The 10680-nt window shown below is 38.3% G+C and overlaps 1 protein-coding gene across 2 annotated transcripts in view; it reads right to left on the bottom strand.

Annotated features, from left to right (window-relative positions):
- Positions 1 to 4851: 4851 nt before the first annotated feature.
- PMEPA1 (prostate transmembrane protein, androgen induced 1) overlaps positions 4852 to 10680 on the bottom strand; it is a 77008-nt gene continuing 71179 nt past the window's right edge. The window contains exon 4 of one of the 2 annotated variants that reach the window (XM_075901140.2): positions 4852 to 10598. In XM_075901140.2, coding sequence (XP_075757255.2) covers positions 10053 to 10598 — 546 coding nt within the window. In that variant the 3' untranslated portion in view covers positions 4852 to 10052. Of the gene's footprint in view, positions 10602 to 10680 lie in introns of both variants that reach the window. The other variant, XM_006125338.5, reaches the window with a different exon arrangement.

The raw sequence follows: 10680 nt of genomic DNA, 5'->3' as shown, positions 1-10680 counted from the left end.
ACGTGAAGCATGTGAGTACATGGGAAATTCAAGTAATATAAATTTCACTTTTCTCCAGACGCCCCTCCTCTTTTAATTGCATGGGATTAAGCTTTACAGATTTTTTGGAAGGAGATCAAGGCAGGGCTGTGGGAAGTGTGGAGTTGCTCTAACTCTCTGAACTTGCAGAAATTAACCCACACTGTGTATGAGATCTCTTCAAACACAAACAAAGTGTTACCTACCCTATGTCCTACCCCAGCCCAATCTCTCTGCCTGGGGAGAAGGCAATGCTAGCAGAAGACTGAAGAGAGTTGCTAAAGCTGGGTATGAAATTGAGCTGCCTCCAGGAACAAAAAATGATGAAATGCAGTCATAGGCAGCGACGTGGCTAGAAGTGCCAAAACTACATGAGAAGTGAATCATCTGTCAAATAGCAATGGGAACAAGGATTAACTCTATGCCTGAGGAAGAAGATCTCGATGCCTTCTGGAAGCTTTAACGAACAACAGTGCAGAACAGTCTAGGTTATGATTGGAAAGATAAAGTATTGAGGGGTAAAAAAAGTAAATTAAAAAGAGATAGATGCTGTGAAGTTTTGATGCTTTCAAGTTTGGTACAAATACCTTCCAGCAAGCAAACCCAGAGGGAGATGCAGAAATCTAACAAAAATAGGCTCAGTGTTGGAAGTGCTGGATAAGGTTGAATTGATTTTTTTAAAGTCTTTAAAAGTTTAAAACAAGGCCCTTGCTACTTGTGGTGTCTAAGAATCACAATTAAAAACTGTTTCCACTGTTCAGAAAAAAGGTTTAAAATAATCTCTTTCCTATCAAATGTACAGTAGCCTCCCTTGTTGTTTGAGAAGAGTAGTTTATTTACAATAATTTTGCCTCCCCACCCCACTAAGGGTACGTCTACACAGCAACTTAGTCCACTTTTAACATAGCAGGCAGTTATTTCGAAATAAAGTTGAAATTCTGTCAAGCTGGAGGACTTCTTACTCCAACTCCTGAAACCCTAGTTGTACGAGGAGTAAGGGAAGTTGGAGGAAGAGCGCTCTATTTCAAAATAAGTGCTATGTAGGTGCTCCCAATTTTGAAATAAGCTATGCAATTGATGTAACTCAGTTTGCGTAACTTATTTTGAGTTAAGCCCTGTTGTGTAGACGCACCCTAAGGGCATGTCTACACTAGGGAGTTATTTCAAAATGTGTTATTTTGAAATAATAAATCCTGAAATAACTATTTTGAAATAGCGCTATGAATAGCTTCAGAAGCAGGAGTTATTATTTCAAAAGAGCACCGCCTGGCTTTGCAGCCTGGGAGTTCAGTCATTCTCAATAGCCCAGTGTTGGCCAGTCACACAGTTGAGTCAGTGTTGCTCACCGCTTAGTGAAGGCTGATCAGTGACCTGCAGCAACTCTTCTTATGAGCTGTGATCCCAAAGACGCTGTGCCCATGAAGAATGCACATTGTATTGGACTTGAAAAATTTGGTAAGAGGTTTTAGCAAGATTGTAAAAGGAGAGTGCTTTGGACAGGGGGTTGGACTTGATTTCCTGAGTTCTATGATAATAACAAGTATTTGTGAGATTCAGATTGTATATTTATTGTAGACCAGTGCTTTTTTTTTCTAAATAAATAAATAAATAAATAAATAAGTGCCGGTACTCATTTCTTGAGGAAAGTAAATTTGAAAAATGCCTCTCCCACCCTTCTTCTTACTGAATCCCCTAAACCCTTTTCTATTGAATTTGTGATAAACTTTTATAATAATGTTGAAATAAATAAATAGACTGTTGAAATAAAAATCAAAATGAGACATTTGTATATGCCATTTATTACTTTGATTTTAAAGAATTAATTCATGAAAACATACTAAATTGAGTTTCATCTTGCTGTTCCTGCAGAAGGAGTCAGTCAGGCAGGGGGCTGTGCCAGGGGAAAGCGGCACGAATGCTCCCAAAAAAAGGTGCCAGTACGCTGTACTGGTGTGTACCGTCACAAAAAAATAGCAGTGTTGTAGATTATCACTGTTAAAGTAACAGTAAAGCCCTGCAAAAGGGTTACAACATAAAAACAGACTCCACTCCGTATCAAAGAATAAAGATTTTCATAGCTTCCCAGAATTCAGCTTCTTCGGAAGGAAGACAGCTGGCCAGAAACCAAAACAGTGAGTGTCACTACTGGGCATTTTCCATTCTTGACTTCTCATTTTTCTCAACAGTGAATGGTGGAGAGCAAGGGCTTCAAAGTAATAGTTTGCCTACAGTGCCAGAAACCCTTGGGCCAGCCCTGTGCTCCAGTAAGAAACCACCAATCTGATTTAAAAAAAGGCGATAGATGCTGCTAAATCAAGTTCTGTAAGGAGTGCCTGATCAACAGCTGCTCTAAATATGTGATCTGATCAATGGCATGTAGGAGCTGAAATGGTGTATTTATTGCCTCTTTGATGTTTGATACAACACTGTGCCCAATGTCTTACTCAATGTTCCATGATCCTCAGGACCAATTAGCCTGGTTTGAATTACTAAAGGATTTTCACATACTTGAGTACTTTGCTTTCATACCCGGGCCCTTTGCACATGCACACCCAGTTCCGGGTTCACTCTCTTTGGAGTAGAGTTTTGTATATCCAGGAATGGAAAGAAGAACAATTTAAGACAATTCTGACTCCCATATGTATTTAACTTTTTTAATGTGTCAGCCCTTTACCTGACCAGTCTTTGATAACTTAATAAAAATGCATGGGGTAGAAATGCCAGGTCAGCAAACTTTCAAATGCACATTTTCAGACACTTTGAGATGAGGGAGAAGCACTTTCTGCAATGTAGTTCTATTAAGTGGGAAAGAAACATCTTAAGCAGATGATAGGCAATGGGTTCTAGCAGGTTGGAGTTGTGACTCTTGCCATTAATCTGTTTCAAGCCATCAAGGCTGAGGTCTTCAAGAGCCATTATTGATTTTGTGTGCCCACCTCTCAGTTTGATTTGAAGTGCAGAGCAACCACAGCTTCAGTTGAAATCAATGGGAGTTGCTCCAAAGAGTAGAGTCACGGGATCCCAAGCTTGGAACCCAAAAACCTGAGGTGTTTGTGACCAGTGTTCACTTTTGAAATATTACTCTTAACCTCTGTGGTAGCAATGGGCAACCTAGGCTAGTGAATGGGCCACATGAATGGCTCTCCTATATCTCGGTTACGACAATCTTGCAGCCCAGTAAGACAGTCTCCTTGGGCAGGGTAGTTTTGCTCACTACGCTTGCATACCTAGAATTTGCAGGGTGTGCAAATCTGTTTTCTTAACAGTGAATGGTGGGGAGCAAGGGCTTCAAAGTAATAGTTTGCCTACAGTGCCAGAAACCCTTGGGCCAGCCCTGTGCTCCAGTAAGAAACCACCAATCTGATTTTAAAAGTACATTATGTTTGCAGGGTGTGCCAGCTGAACTGTAGTGGCACTTTTGTTGGATGCAGAGGGAGTGCACGGCTCTCACAGGCAATGTTGTGTGCAATCAGCACACACCTCACTTCACATGCCCGTACTTTACCTGTGTGTCACACTGGTAACACTGCAGCAAGGAAGAATTAGGTTGGACATTAGGAAAAACTTCCTAATTGGCAGGGTCTTTAAGCACTGGGATAAATTGCCAAAGAAGGCTATGGAATCTTTATTATTGAAGATATTGAAGAGCAGGTTAGATAAAAATCTGCCTGGGATGATAGATGGTACTTGGTCCTGCCGTGAGGGCAGGGGACTGGACTTGATGACCTCTCGAGGTCCCTTCCAATTCTAGTTGCTCTTTTGATTCTATGATTCTACTTGGTCCTGCCATGAGGGCAGGGGACTGGACTTGATGACCTCTCGAGATCCCTTCCAGTTCTAGGTGCTCTTTTGATTCTATGATTCTGTAATACCAGAAGGAAAAATACTCCATGGACAAAAACCAGCAGAATCTGGCAACTCTGTACGTGGACGGCAGGAAACAAATTTATTTCACGGGTCACACATAAAATCCCAATGGACTACATGCAGCCCACATGCCACAGGTTGCCCACCACTGCTCTGTGGTGTACTTTAGCCATCTATGAAGTGTCGGTATCACCATCAATAGAGCAGGGCTGGTCGGAGGGTTAATTAACATTTGTAAAGCGTGGGAGGCATTTGGATGAGTGATGCTATGGAAGTGCCGAGTTACTATATGCTTCACACTTTTAAGAGAAAAAATAGATTCTGGTACATCCCACAAAGCTGAACCCAGATATTCAGAACTTCCTTATGCAAGTTAAAGAGAAAACCCTGCAAACAGTTAGGTTTTTAATCATCATTTTAATGTGATCACTGCAAGTGGACCACAGCCTCAAAGGAAGCAAGTCACACAATTTATCTGTGCTTGAGACTTAAATCAATCTAAACAGTTCTTCGTTGATTGATGGTTACTCAAATTAAGAAGTTCTCACCATCAACAATGCTCTTGTAGGAAAGGCAGGATCACAAGGATGGTATATATTGGTGTCATAATGCAAAACAGGAATGCTTCTTTTGCAATTAAAGCTGCATATTCCGAGGAGAACAACACCTTGCACACAGACACACCCATGTGCATGCAAGCACACAAAACAAAAGCAACATTTAGCATGCAAATACATCAGGAGCAGACTACAGCTTAATTTGAAAACCACAGTGTCAAACACATATGCTGGCTTATCATTTTAGCCCAGTAAGAATGTTAGTTACTGACTAATTCCCCTACACACAAATACAGAGCTGAGGACGTATTTTTCCCCAATGTTTCAAAAGTTTGGGAAGTGCATTTAAAAGTACATTATGTTGGCAAATTCTGAATTTGGCTAAGAAAGCAAAAGGTGAAAACAAATGTTCCAAAGTATTGTAAAATTTATTGTATAAGTATTGCAGCTTTTAGAATGACATATAATTGCCACTATTGGTTACTGTTACACAATAAGCGTTTACAACAGATTCTTGTAAATTGGCATCAGCGTACATATTCATACTAAAACAGCAAAATATAGATAAGTACTGCATTGCATGTGCTGTCAATAGTTTACATAAGTTTAAACTGGAACAGAATTCAGGATACAGGACTGCCTATAACAAACTTCAAAGCCAAAGCAATGCAACTGGAAGTTTAAGAAAATATCAATACAATGAAATGTGACTATAAGGCAGGCAAATTAGGACTTTAATGCCGTCCTTCATGAGCTTCTATAGTACAGCAAAAATTTGAAGCACAGTTTCTGGAAAAAAAATTTTTTTGTAGCTTTGTGTTGTACATAGAAAATCTGAGCTGACAGAAGAGAATAAAAATTCATTCTGTTCTTGACTAACATTATTTATGCCACACATCTGGATTTAGTTGTTTTTCAACCCTTAATAAAAATGTTGGGCTTTTTTTTTTTCAGTATAGCCGTTAGTGCAATTTCATAGATTCATATGCATACAAAAAAAGGTCATTTCCCAAGAAAGCAATCAGTTTTCCTTACTTCCCCACTTAAGATCAAATGGATTATAAAATACTTAAGGAAACAATGCACTAGATTAGTAAAGCTGATATTCCAACTGTTGAAATCAAGGGTTGTGAAGGGAACTTAGTTTTACCAGTGTTTGAACCAAATAAAACCCATTCTTCCTTGCCATCCTTATTTAAAAATCCTTATTCACATTGCAATTCACTTAGGCTGTCTACACAGCAGTGGTATTTCGGAATAACTAATGCTAATCCGAAACAACAAAACGCATGCCTACACTACAAGACTTTATTTTGAAAAAACGTCAAGCTTGAGGATCTCTTACTCGGACTCCTGTAACTTCATTTCATGAGGAGTAAGGGAAGTCAAAGGAAGAGTGTTCTTCCTTCGACTTCCTGCTGTGTAGGCAGCGCAAAAGCCCAAATAAGCTATTTCAACTTAAGCTACGCAATTGATGTAGCTGAAGTTGTGTAGCTTATTCTGACTTTAGCCCTGCTGTGCAGATGTGCCCTACGTTTTGGTGGCACTTTACTGAAGAATGCTGTTTGCCCTACTATAAGATACAAAGAAAAAAAAGGTAACATGACTTTAAAGCTAACATGTCAAACTTCTAGCAAACAGGCAGATTGGGACAAGAGGTTGCTAAGCATAAGCAATGTCTTGTTTTTTTCTGCTTTTGTTAAATAAAAATAAACAATATAAAGGATGCTCCTTCTTAAAGGGCTTCAAGCTCTTCCTCTCTCATTTCCATTGACATCAACAGCAAATCTCCCTTTCCCTTCTGGGGTATAGGATCATGATCAAGTTTAAGTACAATTCTCATCTGTAGAAAGGCTGGGAGAAACCAAGAGTGAAAATACATCAGCTGTTGTGCGCACAGTTGGTCTTTAGTTAACTTGCTGATGATATGGGACATCAGTATTCAATAGAAATGGACCCTGAGCCAAAAAAATTAGACCATAATTCCTAACTCCCTGTTAGGATATTGGAATTGGTTTGGGTACGATCTTGAGTATTTTGGTAAAAAAAATACATAGATTACACAAAACAGAAAGAGGATTTAGGGGGAAAATGATTGGAGTGAAGTGCTGGTTCCAATAAAGTCAACTGACATTTTGTCATTGACTTCAGAGGAGCTTGGATTTCACCCCAAAGGTTTAAGTGATGTTGAAGTTGTAGATTGGTTAGGATCTTTCCATATATACTCTTATCTAAATCCCTGGTAATGGAAGTAAAGGACACCTTGTCAGAAGAAAAGCTAGATCCTTTTTGTCCTTATACAATACCTGGGTTGAAAGAGGAATTCCTTTCCATTGAAAATTCCATGTTTTGAACCTTCCTGTTTATACTGTCATAGCTTCTCCATTCAAGAAATAGGAAAATACTCTACCTGGGAAGTGATTGCAGTGAAGTCAGGGAGGAGGATGGAAAAGTGAACATCTTTATTTAAAAAAAGTTTAAAATGGGATTTTCTGAATTTTGACCATCTCTATTTGCAACATTCTCTTTAGAACGCTCTCCTGACAACCTGCATTAGACAGTCCCTTCCGGAGAGCCAGTTATCTTTCTGAATGATTTTTATAGGTTTTTGGGGGGCACTTTAACTCTCCTTCTGCAATGACAAGACAGTTCAGTTACTTAACAACCTCCAGTCCATAACGCTTCCATATTTACTATATAGTTTTAGATGTGATGCACACTCCACCCAAAACCTGCTGAGGTAACCATTTTTGTAGCAAACAAACTAGTTAGACTACAGAACAAACAAAACAAACAAAAAAAGAAAAACCAACAATACTATTCACGCATTTTGGCTCAAGAGGGCAGTAGATATTATATTTCAGTTTGTCTTTTGGTTGGTATCTCATTTACAATATCCACCACAGTTTCCTACCCACTGGAGTAGGATATGTGCATAAATGTATTCAAGTTACCTTACAAACAGTCCATGAAAACAAATGGCAGAAAGGGAGCACCTTACATGGCTAGGCACATCAAACTGGGTCTAGTGTGTGAAAGGGAGCATTTAAAGAAGCAGTACCCCTTTTAAATACATAATGGGAAAATTTAATGCAAGAATTTAAAGGTCAGGACACTGACCCTAGTAACTCATGACACTATCAACGATTTCTGTCTCCCTCTTTAAAGGGAAGGTTACTGTTTCTTTAATAAGGCACTAAATAGACATGTTACATAAAGGAAAGATAAATTTTAAAAACTTGTATAAATTCATCAGTTTTGTATCTTTTGTGATAAACTAGATTTGTTTCTTTTCATGATTTTTTTTTGTTTTGTTTTCTTGTTTTGAAGGTCAACAAAATTTAGGTGACGTGACTTATCAAGCTATGAAGATTTCAAAAGGCTGTGGAAAAACAGGTATTGATACTGCAAAGGTAAAGGACTGCTACTCAGCCAAAAAAACCCAACAAAAAACAACAAACAAACAAAACAAAACAAAAAACCCACAAGCAAAACAAAGTAATGATCAACTTCAAGTTCATCTGTTCATTATCTTCTTTAAAATATATATAAATATTGTTCAAATGGTCAAAACTTCAAAACTGTTCTCATGGTTTGTCTGTTTTCAAGTAATAGAAAAGTTGCTTAACAATAGTTTATAGTTATTGCCTTTATATCTTTCATTTATGTTACTCTACTAGTTAGCATCCTGCAGAAAATGTAGTTACATCTCCTTGTAAAACTGTCATTCTTTGTGGTTCCCCCATCTGACCCTTCCTCACATTTGTAGATATCCTCTCCCAGCAAATGGAGAAGTGTAGCCTAGCTAATAATATCTGCACACAAGGTAGAGAGAACAGTTATTCCCTTATGTGTTCTCTCTCTTTCTTTCTCTCCTTATTTCACTCTGTCACATACAAATTCACCACAAGGGTAAAACGTCTATCAGATATCTACACAATAGAAAAATGTAAACAATAGCATAGTAAGACAAAATGCTTATGAAACAAAGATAAATTAAAAACATCCAATGATTCTGAGGAGGTGGTTAGCAGGGGTGGAACCTTGACTTTGGGGACAAGGGATGATGCTTGTTTGAATGAAGAAATAGTCAGAAGAGGTAAAGGGTTTTGCTTCTAAAGCATTCAGCATGGTTTTGTTAGCTTTTATTTAATACATCACAGGAGCAGATTAATTTCCATCTCTTGTTTTTCTCTCTCTTTCTCTAGCATAATAAAAGAAAAACAATGAACAACCAGAGGCAGCATACTAGGACTGCAGATACTTATGCAATACAACCGCACTCTTTTTATCCCAAATAAAGTTTTGCAGTTGAACATCATATGAAAGTGACACGAACAAACTACAGACTGTTCAGCATCTTTCAGTGTCCCATTTAAAAACCTATCCAAAAAGCCAGACTTCAGTTGTGTTACCAATTTACTCACGTTAACCTCTATAACTCTCACTTTCTCTCAAAATGGACCCCTTCAATTTAATATTTAAAAACAACAACAACAAAAAGCCATTGTTTTCCTTCAGACTGTCTATTCCTTTCCCCCTTAAAAATAATAAAAAAAGGCTAGAGAGTTTCTAAAAAAGGGAGAGGGGGGAAATCAAGTATTCAAGTATTTTTTGTTTGCTTCTATTGTTTTTGATTCTCAGAAGTGTTGAGAGCTTTTTTTGTTTAACTCCAATAATCCTAACTGGTAACATACATGCAAACACACAAACTCCTCTTGTTCTATAGGGAATGTATAAAGCAGTAACTATCATTAAACTGCTCAGTAGAAGACTGTATTGTATGGGAAACACTCGGGTGACCATGGAAATTAAAGATTTGCATAAGATGCAGTCTCTCTTGCAATGTTCCTTCCAGGACAGTGTCTTTAACTTTAGGATTTTCCACCCCCTTCCAGCTAGTTTGTTATTCACTTTGAAATGTATCCCTTAACAGTTTTGTGGTAGACATGATAGAGGCTTTGACCAACACAAGCACTGACATATTTATATTAAAAAATAGTGCAAAATTTCAACATTTATATAAATAACTCTAAACCCCTGCTTTTGATTTTTTCTGTTTCTTTTGTTTTGTTTTTTGTTTTTGTTTTTTTTTTACAATGTAATACATACTTTTTGAGTTGGCACTCAAAAAATTGCCATTTTTTTCTCCTAGTTCAGAAAACAACAAAACTTTTTTTTTTAACTAGGCCTCTTCTAATACAAAAATACTCCTGATCCTCACACATACAGTTTCTCTTATTTTTAATATATATTTATATATATATTGCAGATCTTTAAACAAAACATTTTTGTGCAAATATTTTTTTCTTTAAAGTTAAGTGAAATAAAAAAAGCATTCACACACACAGCTGAACTAGAAACAACGACAACAAAAAATGAAGGACTACGGTTGATTTTTTTTTCCTTTTTAAACTTCTAGATGCAGCTCAATAAAGAAATGTTTTTGCAAGCTTTCTTGGCTTGTGCATTCAGACCAGACATAACAAGTAAATATTATACACAGAGTGATGGGGGAAGGGCTTCTTATTTTTTGCTCATCTTCCCCAACGCTCTCTTTTTCTTTTAATGAGAAGTGCAGCGTGTTCTTACTTTTCATGTTTGATTTTTTTAAAAGGGGTGCCCTTTTTGTTTCTCTTTATCCTTGTTCCATGCGTTTGTGCTGTCAAGGCCATTAATTTGCGAGTGGTGGAGTCTACTGCCCTCCATTATCGAAGGCATGCCATTGTTGTTCTGCTGGTGTTGGAAAAACGTAGATCCCGGATAGTGACCTATCACTTCGCTGTAGGTCGGCGGTGGTCCTTCCATTCTACCATTGCTTCCGTAGCAGGTCGCGCTGATCCCAGAGTTACTGCTGGGTGGGCAAGGCCCTCCAAACACTGAGTTATCTATCAAGTCACTGTCAAAGATGGTTCTGTTGGGAGGGGCCCGGACCGATTCTCGATTTAGTTCCATTTGTTGCTCTGGATCTCGGAGCTGTAGTGTGCAGGGTCCTTGGTAAGGGGGTGGCTCCTCTCCATCTGATAGTGAGATGGTGGGAGGGAGGTCAATCTCATGTTGCATGTAGGGGTACGTTGGCTGGAATCTATTAAAACGATCCCGCTGCAAAAAGGATGGCACTGCTAGTCTGTCTGCGGGTCTTGGAGTGTAGATTTGCTGCTGAAGACAAGGGAGAGAGAGTAAGTTTGGGGACATTGCAGCCTGTATCAGAGCCCACATGCAAATAGATGAGGTAATT

This window comes from Pelodiscus sinensis, chromosome 17 (assembly GCF_052426305.1).
Source record: "Pelodiscus sinensis isolate ZL-2025 chromosome 17, ASM5242630v1, whole genome shotgun sequence".
In the NCBI taxonomy this organism is placed as follows: domain Eukaryota; kingdom Metazoa; phylum Chordata; order Testudines; family Trionychidae; genus Pelodiscus; species Pelodiscus sinensis.
The sequence above is the reverse complement of the archived record's forward strand: the minus strand, read 5'-3'. Positions and strand labels throughout refer to the sequence as shown.